The sequence below is a fragment of the Trachinotus anak genome, unplaced genomic scaffold (genome assembly GCF_046630095.1).
Source record: "Trachinotus anak isolate AG129_WGS33_773 ecotype Australia unplaced genomic scaffold, CSIRO_AGI_Tana_v1 ptg000021l, whole genome shotgun sequence".
Taxonomy (NCBI): Eukaryota; Metazoa; Chordata; class Actinopteri; order Carangiformes; family Carangidae; genus Trachinotus; species Trachinotus anak.
Genome location: NW_027273872.1, coordinates 18,992,415 through 19,018,738, shown reverse-complemented (window position 1 = coordinate 19,018,738; position 26,324 = coordinate 18,992,415). Strand labels below are relative to the sequence as shown.

Below are 26,324 nucleotides of genomic sequence, written 5' to 3'. Positions count from 1 at the left end.
ACTGTCTGTCTTAATATTATGTTGATTGCTGTCTCAGTTGTTGTTTTTATTGCTTGGTACATTATCACGGTGATTTAGTAGGCTACTGTATTTTCTTGTGAGTATTTGAATGCCACACTCTGACGGGCCCCCGCAGACTGCCCAGGTGCAGGACCTTGTGGTGGGTTGTTTTGTATGGAGGACAAGTTCATCCACTTTCTGGCTGTAAACATGAAGACACTGAGACAGGATGATGATGAAATCGTCTACCTGGCTCTAAACATTTTTGATTTCGAGTGGATCCAGTCCTCCACAAAAGTGTTGTCACAACTGTGTCCTACAACACAGCAGATGGTCTCTCATTGAAGAACCACTGAGAGACACAGAAAACATAAAGACTTGCCTCAGTCATGAGAGAGTGCAGGGGACAAAGTTCCCAGATTTGTCTCTTGTTACTCTGATGATTCACCGGCGGGAGCCTCGGACTTGGGCGCAGGAGTGACGGCTGCAGAGAGGCCTACAACCACGGACAGTCCCGCCGGAGCAACTAGGCCTCGCTGTAGAATAATGATTCATGTTGAGGAAAAGAACCAACATGAATTTCCACAGAGTGCTGCTGTTAAACCAGATGTTATCACCACTATGGAGCCATCAGAGCCGTCAGATTCTCCCGCCGCTGTGCCTGAAGACACAACCGAGGAAAACAGCCCCAGCCTGCTCCGAGAATTTGTCACCAAACTCGCTGTCAGTGAGGACTTCTGTCCCGACTTCTGGAGAATCTGATTTTATTGGAAAGAATTCATCGCTGTGTCCGCTTGTGTTGCAGGTCTAATCCTGCTCTTCTGTATCTTCTACTCTCCATGTAAAGCAACGCTGGCTGGCCCCTGTCAGAAGTTACAGGGCCACACAGGGGCTCAGTGGGGACACTGGACTCAGCATCAAGTCCAGGGTCCACACCAGTTTCTGCCTGCATGGGTTTTCTCCGGGTGCTCCGGTTTCCTCCCACACTCACAATTACACAAATACAAATTTTGACTCATATTTTTGATGTCTGAACTCCTTCTTAAACCCGAGCGGTGAAGGCAGATTAATGAGACTGAAACACGCACATTTAAAATGGAAACATTTACAGAGGTTGTATAAGTCATAGCAGTGACATAAATGTAGAATAGTGACACATGTATAACAGAATAAGAAAATAAATGTGGAAATACAAACAGGAATAAACCAAAGACTAAATAAGTGAATAAAAAAATGTGGGAATATAAATAGAAATAAAAGAGGGCGGAGACCCTTTAGGAGGATTAAGATAAGTTAGACATCAATATAAAGTTTATTTCATTGTAATAGTCTTGTGTGGCTGTGGTCTCCACTACATTTCAGACAGAAATATTCTACTTTCTACACCACTACATTAATTTGACAGCTTTAAGATGAATGTTTTACACAATGGATAAAATAACAAGCTTTTAAATACATACTTACAAGTAAGTTATTAAAACATAAGGTAACTTAACTGTGGCACATTTACAACACTGATGAAATATTCAACCATGCTTTCTAAACGTGAGCAGAATAAAAAACTAGGTTATATTTAAGGCTTATGATACATCCATGGCAGAGATCTTCTTTTGATGAGAAGTCCTGTCATTTTGCCATTTTTCTGAGTGTGTTCACAATGAGGCAATTTCTAAGACATTTACTGAAAAAAAAAAAAACAATCGGAGTAGAACTGGAGTTGAATAGACAAAGGTATAATTAGAAAGAAACTCAAGAGAATAATTCAATTTTGTCCTGCTTAAGCAAGTTGGGTTTTTTTTTTTTGTTTTTTTTTTTGCAACTGATAGACTTGTTGGACACATGGGTGAAGGACCGACCACGGACGGGAGGGTTGAGATCTCACCACCCTCCAACTAGAGGAAAGTTTTATCCTTATAATACATCCATGTGTCCGGGGGACCATCTGGGGCCCTTGTGGCAGTCGCCCACTTCGCGCCTGTTAGCGATTCAATCTTGGTGTTGAACAGGAGGCGAGCGCTTCTTCTCACTGCCTCTGAATGTTTGCCTGCGTGTCGCACCCACGCACCCCGCCGCCAGGTGGCGCTGCCCCGCTTTACAAGGGTAAGTGTGTCAGTCCGGTGACGGGGGAGCGGGCACATGTCTCCCTGCCCCTCATGCTTCCTCTCCCTCTGCTGTCTCCGCTGTTCAAATCTGCGGGAGGGAAAAGAGGAGAGTCCCAGTCTGCTCCACGCCGCCAGCAGGCTCAGCTCCGTCTGCTGCTCCGCACCGACTCCTGGAAAATATCCTGCGGAGCCACGTAAACACCGGTTGTTTCATTATATAACCGGCCACAGACAAACTGCAGTGGCGTACCAGTGTTGACCAAGAGATGTCCTGCATGCTGAATATGGTGAGTTCCAGTTTTTCCTAATCTTTTCATCATGAGCCCCCCCCCCCCCCCCCCAAAACCTCTGCACCCCCCTGCACATGCAGCGCTGCAGCCGGAATATGTGTCAGTATTCGTGCACAGTGTGTTGTGGTCCGTGACGATGGCATGTGGGAAACTTTTTACAGACTAGACCCGAGTGAAATAAACTTGAAGATGCGCTGTGCAGGTATAAGCCTGTGACCCAGAGACACAGAGTTTATAGCTCAGCTCAGGGGCTAATCCTCACACTTTGAAAGGTTTTCCAGTCTGTGTGTGTGTGAGAGGGAGAGAGGACTGATGGAGGAACAGTGTTTTTTTTTTTGTTTTTTTTTGTTTTTTGTTTTTGCCATTTATCTCCTGTCAGTTTGCAGCAGTGGTGGTCTCCTGCTCCTCCACTGCAGCACTGAACAGTGTTTGTCCTGCACGGCTGTAAATGTTTGGGTTGAAGCTCCCTCTCCAGGGTCTCCTTTGATGCACAGGAGTTTGGGGACAAAAGCTGTTTCTGTGTGTGTTTGTGTGTGGGTGGAGGGTGAAGTTGAAGGGGGGTGGGCTCCAGCTCAGTTTTGGGGACCGCCTGGCTGTCGTCGTGGAGACCAGAGGCCACAGGTGACCTCTGACCCGAGGACTCGGTGCGGGGAGAGTCCTTTTGAGTGTGGTGGTTATGGTGTGCGCGCTGACGCAAGTGAAGGAGCCGGTCTCACAATAGAGACACAATAGATGTTGTTGGAGACTGCATGGTAACCATTCCTGTAATTTAGGAACGGATTATAGGAGAATTCGAAGACAGTGATAGTGGGATGATTTACTGCTGTCTCTGCTGGTGTGAGTGTGTATGACTGATCAGTGCATGGCAATCACTTAGACAGCTTAAGTATTGTTTAGGGTTGAAAGTCACCACACAAAAATGCATTTCTCCATCCCGTCCAGCCTACTTCTTTATGACACAGAGGTGACTGAGGGGTGGGACTGAGAGGTCCGATTTCACAATAAGGACTCATTTCCCTTTGCAATAAAAACATGCAAACTATAGTTTTTTTGTGCCGAAGTTTTGAGTTACTAGTGTCTGGAACTTCTGCCCCCGGCCCTGTAAGATGGAGATGAGTGTGATTTAATTTAGATCATTTACACAAACTACAGACATGGCTGGATACCATGACGATGTGGTTGTTTCTGTGATTTGGGTGAACTGACCCTTTAAGGCTGCATTAAAATAAAGTGACACACTTGTGTACCTTCCTTGATGGAACAGTTTTACATCTATTTGTGTTGTCTCATTTATTAGTAAAGAAACCTCTAATTTTTCTGATGATTGATTAGTTAATAATTGATCAAGTAAAAATATTAAATGCAGTAGCTACAGCTTCTTCTATATAAAGTCGCTGTTCTCTGTTTAGTGACATTGTGAAGTGAATATCTTTTTTTTTTTTTTTACGACTGTCACCTTAAACATCACTTTGAGCTTTGATTCCTTGTGATGACCACGTGTTATCATTGTTAACATTTTAGATTCATGAGTGATAATTTAATATTTTCAGTAATTATGTCATTTGTGAGTTTCAGGCCTATTATGTGATTTATCTTCTCAAAACAGATAATCACCCTTAAAATATTGTTGCATATCAATTTGAATGAATTCTGTCAAAAGTGTCATGATGTCAATATTGCAAAGTCTGTCTGTTGCCTAAAAGCTTGTGGAGACGTTTTTGACGAGAACCTATTAGCACAGCTCTTCTCTCAGCAGAATCAGCCTGACAGCTGATGTGCTGCTTCTTCCTTCAGCTGTTTGAGCTCCCAGGGGGCTGACACTCCCCTGTGCATGTGTGTGTGTGTGTGTGTGTGTGTGTGTGTGTGTGTGTGTCTCCTTAAAGCATGGGCAGCTGATGAAACACTAATTCTGCTGACCATTTGCTTAGTGTTGCCTAATGGAAAGATTAGAGGAAACCAACTCCTCCTCATGAAGCACAGTGAGTTTGAATGAACTTTACACCTCTGTACTCCCAGTGTGTTTGTTCTGATTTGAATACTCAGAATGTATGTAAATCTTTGGCCCTGTCAGAGGCTAATAAATCCAACATCCTTGTCACCACTTTGAGCCACAGTGCAGTGTGCTGTTAGTCTTTTTCTTGTTTTGTAGCATGTAAGTGGATGGCGGGTCAGTCATGCATACGACAGTGTAGCAGATGGTGCAGCGGGGAGAGCGCGGTTGTAATGGCACTGAGTTGGTTGACAGAGATTTCCCCTCAGGCCAGCCAGCTAATCAAACACTAATCAGCCCTTCTTCCACTCAGTGGGTTTGGTCTGTCTCCCCTCCTTAACTCTGTTTCTTGCTCTCCTCACATTTTCTTCCCCTCTCTCCCCCATTTTCTCACTGTTTGCTCCTAATCTTGGGCTTATCCTATTACCCTATTCTCTCTCTCTCCTGTCTGCACTCATCTCATAGACTCTTTATAGACAAGGCCATGCCTAATCACTCTGAGGAGAAAGTGTCGTGCTCTTACACTTTGTGCTTTCACTCCTCAGTCATCCCTCTGCCGGTGGCTGACCTGATCCGCTCTGTGGGCCGTCTGTCGCTGCGATTAAAGTCTGGCCGGGTTAGGAAAATCACTGTGGGACCTGGCCAAGCGTGCAGGGCTGCCTGCTTTGATTCTGCCACTGTTGGATATAAGGCTGTTTAGCCTTCACAGCTCAAAGCTATCACAGTAAATAGTGATGGTTTGCACGACTTTACTGTCAGTAGAATCAAAAGGAAGTGTTTGTGGAAGTAAACAAAACACATATTTCCTATGTAATTCTGCACCAGCTGATCAAGCCCCCTGTTTAAGCCCACTGACTAACCAGTCCACACAAACGTGGTTATCCTAAGGGTCTAATCTGAGTTTGACAACAGCTCCGACTGAATTAGCCTCAGTAAAACATTGATTGATTTTACACAGATTCGGCTGGGTCAAGTTGCAGGGCTCTTTTCCAAGTGCCACAACAGAGAACACGCCCAAGTTAATCATTATCCCCAAGTGACAGGTGTTTCCTTATAGCTTAAGATTGATCATTGAAAGTGTGTTGACATAATAAAACAACAACTTCATATGTTAAAACTAAAATGTAGCAGCCGGGAGACCTGGGTAAGCAATATTAAATTCAGACTTTATTTATCTAATCAGTATTTTTGTAGTAACTATGGATCAAATTACTGTGTATATTGCGACAGGACAAACCTGCAGAGGATTTCATTTTAGCAACAGAACTTTACTGTTTTTGGTTGAGTCTTATTGTTCTCATCGACCTTGTTTCCAGCAGCAGCAGGCAGCAGTAAAAAAAAAAAAAAAAAGTTTTGATAAACCCACTGTATGCTACCAGCCCAGCACCAGACAACAGAGACACACATTTTGTGACAACTGTTGAACATAGTGCAGCATTTAGCAGCTGAGTTGGTGGAAACCAAAAACGGAGCTAGAATGAAAGTAGATACTAGACTTCATTTCATCTGGTGGTCATGTGAATTGTAATATTGGTCAGTGTTTGCTGGGTGTGTAAATATGAAACTGTTTGTTTTGCTCATCTTTACGAGGTGATAAAATGTCGATGTTTGTGTGATTGTTCTGTTCCCCAGAGTGGTTAAAAAAACGTATGCAGCTTTAAAGAATAATCCACTGCATTCAATATCGAATCTATTTAGATATATTGTGGTGTTTTTTTTAAATGTATACAAGTCAAATCTTAGTGTGGATGAGCTCAGTTGGTGTTGTTAAAAGGCATCAAGCAGATAGTAGATAAGGCAGCTTAAGGCAGGAAAACCAGATTCACCTAAGTGTAAACTAGAATGCCCTCAACACTATAGGCCAACAATATGGCAGTGTGCGGGTATTTAAGCTTGCAAGGCATTTTGTTTTGACTTCCAAAATATTTGGCAGCAAACTATAATGTCATCTTGTCTAATCCTAGGAGGTCGGCGCTCTTTCCACCTGCAACGTTAGGAAATACCTTTGATGAAGCTGAAACCTGGCAAACATCATCTTTCAGAAAACAGAAACAACTCTTGAACGACTTTAGTAAGGTAACTTGTGTAACTGATACTATATCACAGTTTAAGTGTGAGTGTTCATGGGTGGATTTGGCGTAACGAGGAGCTAGCTTTGGGCCCACAGGCTTATTTCTATCAATCAAAATATCATTTGCTGCCAGATGAACCAGATGTGGTGGATATTTAATATTCAATTCTACTATGCTCAGTTTTCCCTGGGTTTTTACTGGTTGCATGCTTGGTTGACCTGCCACCTGACTCCTGGACAATGGTTTTAGCCTCATGAGACAGGCGGGACCTCCCTGACCTTCAGAGGGGAGAGGTCTGAGAGTGTAGGAGGCTGAACAGACCCCATATGGGGGCCTTTGTCTCTAAATGTCACCAACTCTGAGGGCAGACGGAAATAGCCGATCTCTGCCGCTAACCCTGGCAGAATCTCATCCTGGGACTATTGTCTTGTTAACGAATGTAGCCTTTCTTCCCTGTGAGTCAGACGTGGTGTGTTCACTTCAGCTCAGACTTATTGTTTCCTTGTGTTTTTGTTATTGATCGGGCTTATCTCCCCCGTGAGGAGCTCCCACAATCATCTGCCTTCTATAGATATCAGCAGCAGTGGTTACCCTGTGTGTTGTGTTGCGTTATGTGCTTGTGCTTGTTGGGATGAACTGTGTGTGTGCGAAGTACTCGGGCCTTGTCTCTTTTATTTAGTCTGAAGTGTTATAGCGCAGCAGAACAAAAGGCCACGAGTCGAAGCCCTCCTCTGCGAGTGGGCATTGTTGTTTATTTATATCTGCGTGTACAAGTAGTGGTCGCTCTGTTCTCTCTGACAGCACTTCAGTTTGCTGTCACATCCTGTGCTTTTACATAAAATCAATACGGTGGTTTTAAAGGTTGCAGTCAGATACTGTGACCTGCTCCTGTCTCACTTTGGTCGCACAGGTAGAAAAGTGGAACAATGGTTAAGACTCACTGGATCTGTACATCTCATCTTTTATGTTGTTTCTTTTTTTGAAGCGATTGTTTTAAGAGAAATAAATCTGAAGTAAGAGCCAGCATGTGGTTAGCTTAGCTTAGCACAGAGACTGGAAACAGTGGGAAACAGCTAGCCTGTCCACAAATAAAGACAGACAAAAAACTATTGTTTTTACATGTTGGCTTTGGTTTGAATCAATCAATCAAATGATGTAACATATTAATTAAAGAGTTTTAGAGTTGGTAGGTGGATTTTGGATTAAGGCTAGCTGTTTCCCTCTGTTTCAAGCTAGCTGCACGCTGGTTCAAGTTTTATGGCACTGAAGCTCTCATCTAACTCTCGGCCAAAAAATTAATAAAAAGGTAAAGCTCTATTCCTTGATCTCTTCTCTAATTAATCATTTTTGTTTCTAAGTTAAATCTGTCTCTAAGATGGTCCTGGTGGTCTAAATCCTCACTGACTGAATTTCAAAATGTCATGTCATGTTTTCTATAAGAACTAACTCCAACCTGACAGATGCACCGAGCTCAGGCGGGTGTCTGACCCAGGATAACATTATTTCTCAAGCACCAGACGGCCAGCATGCCTCCCATAGCTACTTCCTGTTATGTTATTGTCCAGAAGAGCTTAGCCAGAGGAAATGAGTCTGGCCCTGGCTGTCGTCTCGTCTAGTTGACTGGTCAGACAGGTACAGTATCTGTAAGCGTGCCCCAACTCGCCCCTCCCTGTTGTTTCTGCCCCATATCTCCATCTATGGATCTCCAGACAACCTCTTCTCTATTTGTCCTCTCCCTCCTCCTTCCAGTCGTCATTTTCCCATCCATTCACACACAATTGCGCCACCATCACCGCCCCTCCAGGTTACCAGAGCTTCCTTGTTGGAGCTGCTCTGTCTGCTGGAAACCTACAACTGAGAATCCGTGGAATCTGAGACTAGATATGCCTGTGGGGCCCAGAGGTAATGACAGGGGTACAGCAGCACCTGCTCAAGTGTTACACTGGGCTGCCTAGCTTTGATGGGGTTATCCCCTCTTTTCATTTTTTAGCTGATTTTCTTCAAATTGCACTCGGCACGCCAAAGGGCACCATAAAACTTCACATTCTTGCTCTGGAATGTCTTTCATAGCTTGCCAATCTCGACATAGTGCATCTCTGGTTGGCAAGGTGCTTTATTAGCCGGGATTCTTGTGTGCCCACCTATTGGTACCAGCTTTGAGGAGTCCAGATACTTCCTTCACTCCCCTCAGCTTCACAGCCTGCGTCACATGCTGAGGACAGACGAAAGGAGTCGCTCTCTTCTGGTTAAGGAGCAGAGAACAATGTCCTCTCTTTTCTCTCTCCTCAGATGCGAGTGTCTCCAGTTTGAGTTATGTAACTTGATACGATGCAGAGCCCGTCCAGTAACCTCAGGAGGGGAGACTTACACTCAGACTATTGTCCAGACGGTCCATGCTGAGACAACCCCCACATGTTCTCATTTTCCACCTCTTCCTCATCTTTATTTTTCCACCCCTCATCCTTTTTTCTCTGCGTTCCTGCTGCCTGCCTTTTAACCCGAGTCTGATCCCTCATTATTGTCTTATTATCCACGAGCAAACAAGACACATTGAACTGTTGGTATTTGTCCAGTGAACCTGGCTCTTGTGTGTCAGTGCAAGGTCTGGATTGACCGCCACAAAGCTGGTTCATATGTGGGTCTTTTGTTTCTGGAACTGGGAGAACAAGTCCAACCACACTGGTCCCTGACAGGGCTCAGAGTGCACAAAAAGATGAGTAGGCGAGGAGGGGAAGAAGAGGGTGTAGGGTGAACAGGAAAGTACCAGGCGCTCTCTGGAGAGTTGAGACTGACTATAGAGGATTACGTAGTGATTTCTTCCAGTTTCCCTTAGAACACAAAACAGTAAATCTGTCTGTCTCTGTTGAAACTCACGCACAGCTTAAGATCAGCTTAGTCTTCTATTTAGATCAGTGCAAAGTTATCCTGTCGTGGCCACCGGGACCAGGTCAGTTGTTAAGATCAGGCAGCTCCCTCCCATCCACACACCTCCCTACTGCCATCACAGACTGAGAAACAGGAAGTCATGCGGCATGATAATCAGTAGCGCGAGCATGAGAAAGAAGGAGGGAGAAATAGACTGAGCATGGGATCAGGAGCAGAGAAGTGAAGTTTCAGGTGGGCAAACCGACAGGTAAACAAGTCATTTTTTTCCCTCCTTGCCATCGTATTTAAACGTATCCTTTGATTATGTGAAGAGTTGTCTTTGTATCTCTGTCGACCTCATGCTATCAAGTAATTTGGGTTTTAATTTCCTTGGAAACGTCAGTCTTAGAATACTGAAAGTACCTAAACTCCACAGCCCACTGTGTGGTACTGGGCTTCAGATCAAAGGAAGAACTTGCCAAACCAGTGTGTATATTTTTATACTTTCCTGAGATTGCTGCTGGGAAAGTTTGACTTATTTACACGCCAGCAGGCTCAACATGGTCAGAAGTCATACTGTGATGTAAGGCGGCTTAAGCCGCAGAGAGAAGGGGAAAGCAGCCTGATTGTTAATTACTCAGCCCTCCAGGCAAGCTTGTTTGCAGTGGAGCTGAATTGAAATTAGCAAACTTTTAAAGCAAATCTTTTCTCCTGGGTGAATGACGTCACACTGAGCAGCAGCCTCAGCCTCCCCATTCACCTCCAGCACAGAACAAATATGCTAATTAGCTGTTAATTATTAAGTCCCAAAATGGAGCCATCTAGTGCTTAAATAACAATGTATATAGGCTTATCTGCTCCACTGAGCGGTGCACCTTGGCTTTAATAAACCGTCTTTCCATTACATGTGTTGTTTTTCTGGTGTTTTTTTTTCTAATGATTGCTGGTCTGATGGTCTGCTTGTGTCCCAGGAATTCCCCTTGAGGACTGTTCATGGTTTTCTGTTATGCCCAAGCTGAGTAACAAGATTTCATTGGACTGCTGACTTTGTTCTTGTACTGTTACCAATTGGTTTTTGAGAATTTACAGTCTGCAGTTTCTCTGTGCCGCCAGAGGCAAAGTGTCAGTAACGCACAAGGTGGAATTCTGTTCATGTTGGTGTTTCATTGTTGTTTTTTGTTGCTTTGTTGCCACTGTAAACTCTGTACAGCAAAGTTGTGACCCTCATTGGCTGAACAAGATGATTTTTCAGTAATTCCCACCGTGCTGCTTCTCAGCACTCACAAGAAACACTCACTTTATTTACAGAGAAACTCCACAGGAGGAAAAAGTGCTGATGGTTGGACTCGGCATCAGCGTGCGTCAGCATCAGTGTTTACTGCCTGACACGCCGGCTGCTCCGCTCTTCCTCTGATGTTACAGCGCAGATGATCAAAAAGGTTTTGCTGAGATCTTATTAGCTTTTTATCTATCAATGCAAACTGGAAAGCATTAACATTTAAAGCAGCCATGATATGCATCAGTCCTGTGAGTCCTGATCAGTTTTCAGCTGCGGTCCACACGTTTTCCTGCTTGTGTTCATGCTGAGTGTGAGGGTCGAACACGCACGTTCACTGCAGCTGTTGTATAGAAACGGTTCAGGTGCGGGTCAGTGTGGGAACCACTCGATTTCTATCACTGTAATCACAGAACAGTGACGCTGACATGAACCGCTCCAGGAAACAAAGAAGCCACAGAGAGAAAAGAGAAAGAGAGTCCCTGCTCACACCCCCCTGTCCCCCCTCCCTCTCTACTTTCACTGTAATCAATTTAATAAGACGCTCACTCTCTCATGCTTTTGTCTTTATCAGCTCCATTTAACACTGTGTGGCTCTCCCACTCTGATTATGCGGTAAAATCATCAGTCATTAAATGTCTGATATTACCAACATACTTCTCATGGGAACCAACTCTGGATAATAGACACTGTCACTTTGTTTCACAGAAATGAGCCACAACTCTTGAGGGCCTGTAGCGGACAGGGGCCGTCCACATCACCCATATCAGTTTGTTATGGGTTATGCGAAGGCACATTAATAATTATCCAGTAAGAAATGTAAGGAATGTGAGTTTGTTTCCTCACATCACTCTCTCCCTTTACATTCCTCTCTCTGAACGTGTGCTCGGTGGTGAACACGGCTCTGCTGATAGCAGCACTTGGCAAACACTGTACTGTGCTCCGCTTGCTAACAAGGTGAACAGAGACCAAACAGAGAACTTGAACTTGATTAAGAATTAGCTGAAATAAATAACATGTCACTCTGTTGTTTGCTCCCTCACAAATTCCAACGAGGTTACGTGAGGAAATATTTTATTATGATGCTGTTTTTCCAGTTGTTGACTTCCTGCGTGATGTCTCAGACGCTGCTGATGGAATCAGGCAAATAGACGATCCGGAAAAACTCTGGAGGAATAATCAAATCATCCCTGTAATCTTCTCAAAACAAGTAAACATGTTGGTTTTTAATTACAACTTTCTCATCGTGAGGCACTGTACTTCATATATTATCACCTGAACATAGTGCCAAAATCTTCATCAGGGCAAGATGTATCAAAATAAGGATAAATAACTCAGCGTCAAAATGTGCCAGGCTTCCGAGATTAGTCAAAATTGCACCTGCAGTGTAAAGATTCATCATCCCTACTTGTTCAGGAGGTATGATGCTCACACATATTCATCAGATTTTGATTAAACATTGTGAAAGTTCTGTAATTCATCTTAAAAATATACTGAAATCCATATTTTTATTCATATTGTTTGTCATACGAGTGCAAGAACGGACAGTATTTCTCTTTTTCTGGAGGATTTGGTCCTTTTAAAAGGGTCAAATCGAACGTAAGGAGCTTGTCAGCAGTCCCAGCCAACATTATCTAGGATAAAATCCTTTTTCTCTTGTTACATTAAAACTGTAACATAGTATTTGAAAATCTGAAAAGGTCAGCAAAGCAGCCACACAGGGTTATGTTAGAGTGAAATAACAGTCACATCATACATTTTCCCCTCATAGTCTCATAAGACTACACTGCAATACAAGAACTATGCTCTTTATCTCCATGTCTCCTGCATGGTTTATTAACTGTGAAAATGCATTTTTTTTTGGCTTCATATCCTCAGTCTTTTAGCAGAACTTCATGTGTGTAGCCAAAGATTTTTTCCCTCAGATTACTCATGCTATTGTGGAACAGATGGATAGTATGAGACATGCAGTAGTTCCTGGTTACATCTGATACATCGGAAATCTATTTTAGTGAAGGAACACAAAGCATTTTTATTTTTTTGATTTTAGGAAATTTGCCTTTTGCCTATCATATTTACCACTATTATTAGATGTATTTGGTTAGCATGTTATCTTTACCACTCAGCGTGATTGGCGTGTGTGTTTGTGTATGTGTGTATGTGTGTGTGGGATGAGTGAAGGGCAAGTGGATGTCACTTAAAACAACACTGAGGTCAGGTACTTATCCTTATGCTGCTAGTGCTAATCTCTTTATCTCTCACACACACACAAACACACATACATACATACATACATACACGCACACACAAACACACACACACACACACACACAAAGGCTGAACTCGTAACCTCACAGAGGGATCAGCACATGCATTCATCTAAACAAAGTTAGGGATTATGCAATCAAGCCTTTTTCACACCACAAATTGAGGACTCTGATACTTTAACAAAACAAAGTCTGTACCGTTGGAAGAGTACAGGGCTGCTGTTGAATAAATGTTCCCATAAATAACACTAATAATACATTTTGAGGTAAGAGTTGGCCCCATGAACACACTCCCTGGGGTGTCGTCTTCTCACGCTGAAGCAGCCTTATGTAACAACAATCAGATCCAGATCAATGAGGTTCCATGAAACACCAGTGCAACGTGTCACCCCAGATAACCCCGACATGGCTACTGTAGTCGGAGCCAGTAATTGAATTCTGTGCAGAAATACAATAGTGTAAAGTCAGCAGTAAAGGCAGAGGAACACTGTGCACACTGCCGTCAATAGGCTAACAGATGCAAAGTGAGGAAGCCCACCTCAGCTGGCCTGACTCAGAGGAAGTCTTGACAGCTGATTTAGTGGAGTGAGTCCAGGGCGAAGCCGGCCAGTGAGGATCAGGACTGTACAGACTAATAAAGTAGTGCTCATAAAAGTCAAACCTGGTGTAACTGCAGGTCCTCTGAGGTAGCCATTTGTTTTTCTTTCCCAACTTGTGCTAAGTTTTTCCTGAGTTTCAAGGTTTTCTCGTCTGGGTCAGTAATTATGGAGGCTGCTGTGGAAATTATTAATGAGAGCTTGATGTCATTTAGTGAGCGAGTTTAGGAGTGTCATCTATCTACGCAGCACGGAGAGCCATTTAGAGAAGTGGCGAGCTCAAATCCATTAAAAGACTAAGCTAATGTCAAAGGATAATGAGATGGTTGAGATGCGTGGCAGGATATTGTAAGGAAGGCTTTGTCTTCTAGAGGCTCCCTATAAATTTACTGGACAGGATACCTCTGAGTTATGTTAAAATTTAGTGCTATCTAGTGATGTGAAAAATTCAATATCACCATCTATGGAGACACATGGTCTTTCCAAATATGCCCCATCAATTCTCCCTTGTCAGAACTCGCAGAGTGAAACGTCTGTGTCTGCTCTGAACAGTCTGTGTGCTCAATAGCTCCCTATATCTACAGCTATGACCAAACACGCCCTCTGACCTCTGTAAAGATCAGAGTATTTGTCATCAATGGAGACAGTGTGAGACTGAACACTGCGCCTTCAGCTTTAGCAACACCACATCCAGCCGCCAGTGAATTATGAGCCATGTTTCACAGAGAGAGCGGCCGTCATCTTGAGTGTCGCGAAAAGAAAGTCGACCTTTTATTCGAAGTTCTGTCAGCGCTCTGATTCAGAAGACGCGAATCGCCTCGGGGCAGTTTATCCTGAGGCGTCTGACCATATTTCCGTGTGTGTGTGTGTGTGTAGCTTGTACCTTGTCAGATCTCACAGACGTATGATATGTGACACACAAAACTGTCTTCAGATGCAAAGAAGAAGGAACCTTTCATGACCACGCTTTTCAGCATCTCGGCTCCTCTGAGTGGCCTCGGGGCCTGTGGAGAGGAACGAGCTCTGTCTGCCTGATTGTCTCCCATCCATAATGAATAACCTGCTAACAATTAGAGGCTGCTGCTGAGCGCTCCTCTGCTGTCATGCCCCACAGCCAGAGACACTCTCACACTCCCTCATTACACGCGAGCATGTAAGAGTCAGTCAGAGAGTGGTGCGCTGCTTAGCTTCACATGTAGGACGCTTCCCTCCCAGTCGGCCTGCGGCACCGCTCACCCTGCTGCTGCTGACAAATTAGAGCGTTGAAACACGATCATATCAGACAACAGTCACTCTTGGCTTTACGTGAATTTCATTTTGTGCTCTCTTCAGCAGAAACAGATCCCCACTCATTATTATTTTAAACTTTGCACCGATGGTCCTGAGAGTAGATTTTATGTCTTAAAATGTAGATGATGATGAGTTTACCTCTTTATTTTGATTTGAGTGAGAAGAGGTCATTGCTGTGGTTTCTTTTTCCCACAGTTCTCAGAGATCAGTGCAGTACCTCACAAACCATCATGATATGCTGTAAGCACGAGTTCAATACAATACTGCAGGTCTCTGCAGAATAGATTAAGAAAGGCTAGTGACTGATTTGGTAATCGCTCTGTAGTGCTTTACACAACTAACAGCTGTGAAAACTGGTGAGCGCAGCTTTGATAGAGCTTATATAATGTAACAGAGTGTGTGCTGTGTGGGAGTTGTAGATGTAACCTGCAAAGTTACCCCACAAACGTAAACAAACTTTGATGAGGGAGCAGGGGAAGAGAGAACGCCGCGGGGCGAGGGCACACAGGATCTGGTGCTGCAAGCCATGCATGTGCTTTATTCTGGGGCTGTGTTGAGTGACCTGTGCACACACACACACACACACACACACACACAAAGTGTGAGTGAATGTCCGTGGGAGTGAGCACTTTCTGCATCACAAACTGACGAGCCTGAGCTTGTGTTGTGTAAAGCATCTTTGGAATTTGGCTTCCCTGTCCTTCTCTCCTCGGTCTCAGTCCCAGCGCTGACCTGTGTGTCCCTGGGGGTTTGAAATGTCCTCTCTTCACGCTCAGGCATTTCATTGAAAGCTTTGTTTTCCCCACAGGAGACCTGATTATGATGTTTTAGGAGAGAGCGTCCTTGAAACCCTCCTCTTGAAGACTGCATGTTTTGTTTTCTCTGTGATTGTAGTGAAGTTGCAGTTGTATGGTTTTCTGGACGAGTTAGGATATCATCCTGAGAAGACTGGAGCCAAACCCTCAGTGTGAAGGCTCACTGAAAGCCTAAAGAGGAAACTCACACCTCGTAGCAGCCTGTTCACATCTCTCCTCTTTAGTATGCACTGCTGTAGCTCACCAGGACTTAAGATAAATAACATGATTTTAATTCATGACCTGAGATACATATGAATGAATGAAGAGGGGAAAGGTGCAAGACACACATTAGATTTTTTTCAGGTTTATTGTGACTAAATAAATTACACTTTACTTCATGTCATAAGCATATTTCTCATAGACAGAGAAAAAAAGAGAAATATTTATTTATATTTTTTCAGTTTAGGAATGACAGGATTCACTGATTCAGTATCACCATTTCCCAAGATATACTACACATTCCCACAAAGTAATTATACTGATGCTCAGGTCCACTCAGCAGCCTGACAGTGTGTGCTGACTAGATATAATCAATAAAACTGCGAAAGGATTTCATTCATCTACTAATTTCACTTGCAGTTCCAGTTTACTGCATTAAACCTACACACGATAACCACCAGAAACATGGATACACACCCAGCTACAGTGTGTTTATAACCCAGCAGATGCAGGTACAGGTGTGTAAGAAGGATTGAGTTTCATCTGCATCACTTTGATACACAGCTCGACGAGCAAACATCTTCGTCTTTTGATCGAACTTAGCAGCTTTTGAAAAAGCTCATCACTGCTTTGAAAGAAGCATAAATCAGGAACAGAGCAGATTTCAATTAGACTGTAACTGTTCAAGGCTGGTAGGAAGCACAGCTTTGATCCGTGTGTGTGTGTGTGATTTAAGGAGGTGTGTTGCTTTTCAGGGCCCCTTGGCTAGTCTAGGCTGGGCTGTAAATCTTTCTGTGTCTCCTGGTTTACTCGGGGCCCATAAACTAGAAGGCAATTATGGAAAACAACTGGATGCAAGATTTCTTCAGTCCTGCAAGATTTGTGGTTGCAGCCTAAAAGGATTTTTACCCTCCTATCTCCCCAAAAGGAATTGCTCTGCCTCACCCGCCCTCACCCCAACCCCAGCTTCCCGTCAAGCATCGATTGACCTCTCATGACTTTGGCAGATACAAGACACAAACTGAGTAAAATACCGGACGTAAAAACACCGTGTCAGACCCTGGCCAGTGGCCAGTGGGTTTGGCACACTCATGACTTATTCATATGATGTCAGACACATACACACACACACACACACACACACACACTCAGCATGACCCGCACTGACTCATATCCATCATGTCTTACTGTGACCCGGGACACGGTAAGACAGGAACACTTCCTGGTTGGACGGCACCAGGTCTGATACACTTGTTCAAAGAGCGTCACATTATGTTTGATTTTATTCATCATCATTGATTATTAAGTTTCTTTCCTCAGCCTGAGTTCAGCTTGTATTATAGTGGCTTATTAGGAGCTGAATGCTTTAGTGGAAAGTTTTACATTGGGGGAAATAGTACCTCATGAATATAAACATGAGCAGCTTGGGCTGCTTTGATCTCGGCCTGGCTGAGAGCCCTGAGTGGAGTGGGCTGGAGTTGCCGTTGCACGGCTCTCTCTGCCTATTTTAACCATTTGCATAATTGTTATAACTGTCGAGGGCAGCAGAGCAAAGCACTTGATAAATGTGGATTGTATTAGAAGCAAGAGGAGATGCCGCAGTGTCACTGCGGGTGTCTGTTCTCATACACGGCACATTTGTGTGTGACAGTGAGAGGGAGAAACTGCTTTCAGATAGCGTGTGTGTCATGAGTGTGTACCGACAGCCAGACAGCAGGTCGGCCCAGTCATTCGTTGGGACGAGCCCAGGTTTGATGCCCCGTGCAGCCGTGCACCTGCCAAAGCATTCTTCAGCAACCAACTGGGTTTTTGCATGTTTCTCCCTTCAAATCATGCACACAGTGTACATCTTATCGCTAACAGTTTCCAAACCTTCATTACCTGAAACCTGCTTGAGGTAGCTCCTCAACCCTCTCCAGTGACAGTTCTTCACAGTCCTTTACTTTTCCATAATGTTGTTTCATAGTTATGGAGGTGCGAGGAGGAGCAGGTTTGAAAACTCGTCTTGTTGGTGCATTTAAGGACACTCAAACAGCATTCTGTCTAATTCATTCAGTTTCTTCACACCTTTACAGTGAAATGTTCTTGAGAGCTGTATCTCCTGTATCGGATGTCTTCTGTCCTTGAATGCATGAAAATGTAAGACAGCCAGCAATAACACATCTTTGATATTGAAATGCTCTGTGTGATGAGTTACCTATCTCGAGCAACCTTTAAGCCTTAAAGTTTATTTTCATGATATAGTGAAATTAATACAAATCCAATTGGAGGTTATGGCCCTTTAAACTGTACCTGGTCCATGGGTGCCACATAAGCTGGCTGAGAACAAAAGCAGAATTTGCCTCCCTCAGGTCCTATTTATAGTTGGAAAGATTGCAGAAGTCTTCTGTGTTTTATGGTCTTGAGAATGTTTTACGGCTACTGGGGGTGTTTATGCACGGGAAGAGAGAGGGTCACGGGGGTGAAATCAATAGTGATCCTTAATGAGGTTGTCTGAAAGGAAGGAAGGGAAGGGGTTATGTGGGTGATTTGAAAAACGATGGTGGTGGGGAGGTTGTAGAGAGAATGATTTGCTGTGTGGAGCTGAAGAGGCTCGGACTCGAGTTGACAAAACAATCGTGCCTCTTAAGTAGGTGTTGGGGTAACTTGGCAACTGATTTAGCTTTGTCAAAGCTGAAGGAAAATGTTGATACTTTGCTCTACATAAGGTTGTCTGCTGTGACTGAGGCAGTATATCACAAACAGCCATCATAAGGCATACTGTGTGACTGGTACATTGGATACACATGATTTTCATGAGAGACAGGAAACTTGCAGCGCTTGATTAAATCATCCATAATGTGTACTGTGTACTTTTTTTCCTTTTTAAAGAAGCCCTGCTGTAGTAACCTAGCTGGATCAGTTATGTAACAGGCTTGTAATATGACATATGCTGCCCTACCTCAGAAAAACAACATAACCCTCACAGAGCACATGTTTCATGTGATCCTCTAGTCTTTTGATTTGCTGTCGGGACAAACGAACATGAGATTCTCAGAAGCAAGACTGATTCTGCAGCAACCGCATCGTGAAATAGACATTTTCAAACTTTGGGATTTGTCCTCTTGGTAAAGGTATTTACACTTCTATCACAGGGTTTGCATGGGGGTCAGTTTCTGTGTGTGTGTGTGTGTGTGTGTGTGTGTGTGTGTGTGTGTCTATTTTGTGCTGTGCTGTGATGTTGTGGGAAGCTGAGTTATTGTAACTGCGCTCTGAGACAGCTGTCTGTACAGAGGAGCACAGCTGATGAAACGTCAGCTCACACTGTCCCTCCAGAGATCAGGAGCATCCAGTCAGGGTAGTAAAGGGCCAAATGGCTTTATGGTCCACACTGAAATATCTCAAAGACTACTGGGTGCATTGCCATTACATTTTAAACATACACCCATGGTTTCTAGAGGATACTGAAGTATACTGATTTTAGTGATCCCCAAAGAATTAACATTTTTTTAAACCATTTTCTGACATTTCATAGACAAACAATTAAGCGATTAAAGAGAAAATCATCACCAGTGTAGTCAATAATGAACACAGCCCTACAAAGTGTAGAATGACGTGATACTTGGCATTTAAAATGTCAGATGTTCTTAAAAAAGAAGCAGGTAACATCTTAACACAGGGCCTATGATGATATGTTGCCATCAACACCGCGGCCATCTTGGTCCTCAGCTGATTATTTACTAAAAGCAGCTCTACCTACATCACCTTCCAGCGAGCACTCAACACATTTTGTACTTTTCTTCTTTTCTACAGAGCACCTTACGCCCCCACAGAGCCCTGTAACCAATGGCAACCTCAGTGCAGACCCTTCCTCTAACCCGTGGCCCTGACAAAAACTTCCGTAACCCTTTCCCAGCCCCACCCCTCTCGTCCCGCTGCGGCATGGGAAGTGTGGGCAGTCTGGTGGAGAGGCCAGATGTGTCTCCGACTAAAGGCAGCCGTGCAGTCCCCCAGGTGAGACCCAAACAGACCAACGGCCTCCTGAAGAAAGGCTTCACCCAGAGAGAGCTACTCAACTACCTCAACATCACCAGGTGGGTGCTGCTACAGAGAGGCAGATGCTTTTGTAGAACATTTCACATGATGTAGTTTTGAAGTTAAAGAAGTCTGCAAGGTACTATGAAGCGTGATGGGACTTGACCTCAGGCAACCTGCTGTGTCTCCCAAACAGAAAAGAGCCTACAGCAAACCCAGGCAGTGATGGCAAGAAGGATATTATCTCTGGCCGTGACGAGGACAACATATATGCCAAGGTCTACCATAAAGATGGCACTGAAGTAGATTTGACAAAGAACTCGCTGCCAAGTGGGGGAAAATATGAAAAGGTAAATATTTCAGTTTAAAGGTCATTTCAGGAAAGTTAGAATATCGAAGAAACATCATTTTGTTAAGCACCGTTTGGATTGGACTATACCGTCAGATTAGTAGGAAGCTATTCTATTTTATTTTCAGCAAGTCTGTGTATTACATGGTCAACAAAAATCTGTTGCTATAGATTACTTCAAGAATTCAAGAATCGTGAAAATCTTACAAAGCATTAAATCTTAAAGGTACGTGAAGTGAAAGTACCTTAAAGGTCCCTTCAAAGCAGTAGGTATCAGGAGAATCAGGAGAGTCTCATTCACTGATTCAGGCACAGATGAATGACTTCCCATTGTGTTGTTCTTTTTATAAATGATGTGTAGCCGGTGACTTGCTGCTGGGGCTGTGTTAAATTGATCAGCATCACATTTACACATCTCTGGCAGTGCGATGCAACACCCCCATAGCATGTCACCTGCATAAATCAGCCTTACATCTCTTCCAGCTCACTAGCACAGATTGAGAATCTGCCACTTGCTGTGTGCTGAATTTATTGCTGCAATCAAATCTTAAATTTTTTTTTTTTTTTGGTTGAATTGATCAATGTGAGAACATAGAGGGTGGAACAGTATTGATTTAATAGAAGCATTGTGATTTATGTTACATAGCTCAGCCTCCTTTGCTGTGAGTAAGGTCTTTCTCGCCCCTTCTCCACCACTGTCTGCTGTTCTGCGTTTCCTTCTCTAGGCTCGTTTTAGATCATCAGCCTTCAAGCCTGTCACCCCCAAAAACTTCAGCTCCATGCAAAACCTCTACCCGTCTTCCAAGTCAGAGGATGTGGACCATGGCCTTTCCAACGGGTTGCGAAGAGCTTACGCCCATGTCCCTAAAGCTGTCTCCACCTCCTCTTCCTCTTCCTCACCCTCCCGTCATGGAGGACCGACATCCAGTGGTAACAAGGTATCTAAACACATGATCATAACTTTAGGCCTTGATCCAGTTCCCATGAATCAATGCCCATGCCCAGTTATTACCACAGGTATTTTAGATGTAAGTTAAACTTGGTGGAAAGTTTGATTACAAAAGCAAAACAATTAACTGCTCACGATTCTTAATTTTATTCAGCCATTATCTGTCTCAAAATTTAATCTTTTCTCAATCTATTAATGGTAAAGTAATGAATAACTGCATGAATATGACCATGTAGGCCCTCTCCTCGGTGCGTGGGATGAGCCAGGAGGATGATAACCTGTCAGATTCTGGCCATAACTCCATGAGCAGCCTGCCGCCGTACCGGCCTCCCTTCCGCCCACACCTGGCTCACATCAGGTCTGCTGCAGCATTAATGTCTTAGTTCTACTTTATATTCAAATGGGATGTTGCTATCATTGATTTTTTTTTTAACTTAATGACTGTGTGGGAGGTGATAATAAAAGAGATTTTAATGGTGTTCTTGGTTCTTTTTCTAGTGCATCTATGGGCCACATCAACACCATCGGCTCCTTGGACCGTACTTCTGTGGGCCCGAAGGCTGTAGGGTCAGAGGGTGTGGCTATAGGGGAAATGGCGTGTCGGAGCATGGCCACCCTGAGCCGTCTGGCTCCATATGCAGGGGAGGCTCCACCCCCGTATGAATGGACACTCTCTCTGTCTGTGGAGGAAGTGGTGAGTACTGCACAGATGGATGGATAGGTGGGAGGATGAGCAGGTCAGTTTGATTTACAGATTGCTAAGTCATTCATCCTGGTGTCCTTTCCAGGTGCGGGACCTGGAGGAGCGCCTGGTGGAGAAGGAACATGAGCTGAAACAGATGAAAAGAAACCTGGATGAGAGCGAGGGCGCCATCGCTCAGGTGAATCTCGAATTAGTCTATTCTTCACCATCAATCTATACTCCCATATACCTCCCTTTTGAAGTCCAACCACCATCTGCTGGCCTCATGCAGGTGTTTGAAGGGAAACAGCGTCTCTGGGAGAAGGAGGTGGAAGAGCTGAAGCGCCTGTATGCCGCCAAGCTGCGTCAGGTTTCCCAGCATGCCCAGCGTTCCCAGCGCAGCCTGCAGTTGCAGCTGTTCAAGGCCCAGCAGGAAAAGAGCCGACTGCAAGAGGAGCTCGACAGTCTGAAAAGGGAAAGGAGCCAAGAGGCTGGAGCCGTAGCAAAACGAACCAGTCTGACCCTGGAGGAGACGCAGTGGGAGGTAAGGCCACGGGATAACAAGGGAGGGACAGTTTATGGCAGGGGGACGCACTTTACAGAAGTACTTACAGGGAACAGACAAGATAACTGAATTCCTTCCTTGTTTGCTCTGTTAAAATGATCACAACAAGGTCTAAAGTCAGTAAAAATTTATGTTTCTCCTGCCTTATCTCTCCTTTTCCCATTACTCTATCTCTCAGGTTTGCCAAAAGTCAGGGGAGATTTCCTTGCTCAAGCAGCAGCTGAGGGACTCCCAGGCAGAGGTGACCCAGAAGCTGAGTGAGCTCTTCCAGCTCAAGACGCAGCTCAGGGAGACCCGCACGGAGCTACGCAACAAAGAGGGCCAGATAGATGCACTAAAGCTCGTCCTGCAGGGAACACAGCGTCGCAGATGTCCCTCTCAGAATGCACATGAAGATGGAAAAGGAGCTGAAGAGAGGACATCTGCTGGGGCAACAGGTAGTTTTATGTGTCTGTCTCCTCCTCCTTGTGTCTGCAAATCTGTTGCTGACAGAGTTTGAATTGCGTGCTTCGATGGTTTAAAGGTGCACACCTCAATTTAGTCATGCTGAGTTGCCCCAAGCACAGATGAGAGTTGAGGTTTGTTGACACGGCACCAAAAACAAGTCTCAAAGGACTTTACATGAAGCTAACCTGATCCAACTGATCAACAGTAAATCACAGAGAAATAAGAGTTCTTGGAAATCTTGTTGCAGAGTCATAAAAAGTATTCAAACTTACTTTAGCCTGCACAAGCCAAGGTGACATGCGTGGAAATGGGGGGAAAAAAATTGAAAGAAGCAAGATATTTATATGCCACAGATGTCTGTTTAATATTAAACTAAGTGAGGGATATTAACTGGGTTTCTTATCAGCACAGCAGGAGCTTGTCTGGGTTTTTTTGAGTTAGGATGCTGACATGCTTGGACTCAAAATCAGGTTATTTGAGTAACCAGGTCAGGGGCAGAGTTCTCTCTCTCTCTCTCTCTCTCTCTCTCTCTCTCTCTCTCTCTCTCTCTCTCTCTCTCTCTCTCTCTGTCTGTCTGTCTGTGTGTGTTTTAGAAGCAGCCAAAGTCTTTCATTATATTTTCCCTACGGCACTGCTGGACTGTAGTTGAAGCTATGTGAACCTCTGCGTTACAGGAGGGTGCGGGGGCCCTACAGAGGAACGTCTGCGCGCAGAGCTCCTGTTGGAGCGACGCCAGAGCGAGGCCCAGGCCACGGCTTTTGAGGAAGAGAGGCACACATGGCAGACAGAAAAGGACAAGGTCATCCGCTACCAGAAGGAGCTGCAGGCCAGCTACTTAGAGATGTACCACCGCAATGAAGTGCTGGAGAGGGAACTGCATCAGCTGAGGGCAGGCAGGGAGCGAGGAGCTGGCGGAGGTGGTGGTGGTGGTGGAGGAGCAGGAGGAGCAGGAGCAGGAGGAGGAGGAGGAGGGAGCAGAAATGGGACACTGGAAAGAGAAGTGCCAGAGCTGAGGAGTGAGAGGGTGGGGGAGAAACAAGAGGACAGACCTTCCTCTAGTTTGCCATGGATAGAGAGGATTGAATCATCTGAAATTTGAATGTGACAGACTTGTTTGCAACGCAAACTGTTTTCTCCCTGAAGTATGGCAGCTATGGACGACCATGTCTGCCAGGAAAAGAAAAAAATAGACTCACTAAGTCGAAATTATAAGATAGTAAGTCAGAATTGTGAGATATGTACAAGTTTTGACTAGTTTTGAATTCTTATTGAAAAATTGACCTAGTGATACTGAGATACCAAGTCAAAATTAAATGAGGTAAATAATATTCTGATTTACTAAATCAAAATTATGGGATTATGAATCAAATGTTTTAACATAAGTATAACATGCAAAATCTAATTTTGGACTTGATGAGTCAAAATTATGACATAATAATTCTAAAATTTGACCATGTGTCAAAATTATGAGACAAGTAAAAATAATGAGGTAATACTAAGTCTTAAGTCTGAGTAAGAGTTAAATGTTTGACATTAATCAAACACAAGTCAAATTAAATGAAAAAGACTAATCATCTCATTATTTTGACACAGTAAGTCTAATTTTGTCTTTGAGTATTTTAGTTTTTGTCATGCGTAACTTTTATTTTATTTATTCTTTTCTCGGTCAAAATGGCCTTCCATAGCTGCTGCCATTCTCTGCCCATGCACCCACGTTGATTGTTTACTGCCCTTATCCTGCAGAGACTGGACCCATGAGCTCTACAGAAACACAGGACGCTGAGCGTAGCTGCACAGAAGTACTGTGTCTGTGCCTCATCTGTCCTCAGCAGAGGAGTCGTGACAGTTTTGTTTAAAATACAGCGAAACCCCAACCAAGCACCCAGACTGTCCATCCTCAGACTTCTATCCAATTATAAATCTGTAAATGAACAAATTGATATGCTGACTGTGGCTGTTTTGTGTTCATTTGGTAGTTGCTTTTTGGTTTGGACTGCTGTATAGCCTTGACAGTAAACAAAGGATTCAAAGGGATTTGATATGGCCCGGTAACATCTCAGCACCTGCGTGTGCAGACGGTTCTGTGGATTCAGGGTTCACCTGGGCTCTGGGATGAAAGCTGCATCTCTGAGTTAAGTATCGCGGATTAAAGCTACCTGGTGCCAAGGTACTAAGGCTAATTCTTTGCCATCATGAAAACTGTTTGCCCTGCTGAAGAAACTGGAAATGTTGGACTTTTTTTTTCATTCAGTTTCCTGGATACCAATATAATTTGTACATAAATGTAATTTTTCATTTGATTGGCCTTCTGTCGTTGTACTCCAAGCACACTGTTGTCTTAAATGGGCACACTCTCATATCTTTTGATTGGGATGAAAACAATCAATAGATGCAAATGATGAGTATGACTGCCCTGCTTATTGGTGCGATTTGTTGCACATACCCAGCCAATAACATCAAATGCATGACATAGGTGGAGTTGTTCTCTTCTGTTGTTTATTATAAATATATGAACGTTCAAAGCCAGCTATCAATTGACCTTTCAACATACTGTGACTCTTATCTGTTTAGTGGAATCAAAACTGTACAGTATAAATATATATATATATGTTTTGTTTTTGGTTCTTAATAAACATCTATGAAGTGGTGTAAGAGCAGTTAGGTCTGTGCTTGTCCCAGTAGCATTTCTAGTGTAAATCAAGGCTGCATAATGCTTGATAATAGGCTTTTCTGTCTCCTGTAGCCTGAATTTAACTGTTAGAAATCACTTGTCAAAATGCTACAAGTGTAACTGATGGCATTCACCCAAGGGCTCAGACGCCTGCCTGCTCTGTAGGGGTGTAAAATCCCCACAGAGCGTGCCAATAAAACCCAAGGACAGGAGCTTTATGACAGAATGAACAACAGAACAGCAGAGGCTTTTGGGACTAATGTGGCTTTTAGAGGTTTATCCTTGGATCCTTATCTCTGCCCCTCTCTAGGGCCCTCCCTGCTCTACCCCAGCCAGCATTTACATACCATCTCCTGCAGTACAGATAGCAGAGAGGTGGAAGGTCAGCTGAGATGAAAAACATAGGAGGATCCCTGTTTGCTCAAGAAAATAAGCACCTCTATGGAAACCATCAAATGTACAAACCAGAGCAGAGACCCAAGGATATCTTGGCAGGAATTGAGATTTAAATGTGTGACGTTTATGGGTATGCATAAGTGAGAGCATATATATATAAAGTAGTGTGACGAGTGAGAAACAGCACATGCGAGTCCATAACACAAGTTTTTTCTGCTAATCTGAATAGTTATGAGCCGCAGCTGACTCACATGGCCCTTACCTTGGCATTTAAAACATTATATAAACTGGGGCTTAATATAACTGCACAGCTCAGGAGAGGTTGAGTGATTTACTGAAGTGGGATGAGAAAAGATTCTTACCTCATACATGTTATCACTCTGTAGGAGGATTGCAGCGCTGAATGCCATCAACAAGAATTCCATTTATCCGATAAAATGGCATGATTAATTATTAGTGAATAATTTATTAATAAAAAATGTGAAAC

The 26,324-nt window shown here is 43.8% G+C and overlaps 1 protein-coding gene across 5 annotated transcripts; it reads left to right on the top strand.

Annotated features, from left to right (window-relative positions):
• Nucleotides 1-1,810: 1,810 nt before the first annotated feature.
• On the top strand, nucleotides 1,811-25,427 carry n4bp3 (NEDD4 binding protein 3). Of its 5 annotated transcripts, XM_071506736.1 has the most exons (11): nucleotides 1,811-2,389; nucleotides 6,347-6,458; nucleotides 19,557-19,837; nucleotides 19,975-20,128; nucleotides 20,853-21,065; nucleotides 21,313-21,434; nucleotides 21,575-21,770; nucleotides 21,865-21,957; nucleotides 22,051-22,302; nucleotides 22,502-22,760; nucleotides 23,445-25,427. In XM_071506736.1, the coding sequence occupies exons 3-11, from the start codon at nucleotides 19,590-19,592 to the stop codon at nucleotides 23,867-23,869; spliced, it is 1,962 nt and encodes a 653-aa protein (XP_071362837.1). In that variant the 5' UTR covers nucleotides 1,811-2,389; nucleotides 6,347-6,458; nucleotides 19,557-19,589; the 3' UTR covers nucleotides 23,870-25,427. The 5 variants fall into 5 exon arrangements, with proteins under 5 accessions (XP_071362837.1, XP_071362834.1, XP_071362839.1 ...); XM_071506733.1 differs by lacking the exon at nucleotides 6,347-6,458 and having other exon boundaries at nucleotides 1,813-2,389; XM_071506738.1 differs by lacking the exons at nucleotides 1,811-2,389; nucleotides 6,347-6,458 and adding an exon at nucleotides 5,438-5,526.
• The last annotated feature ends 897 nt before the right edge of the window (nucleotides 25,428-26,324 follow it).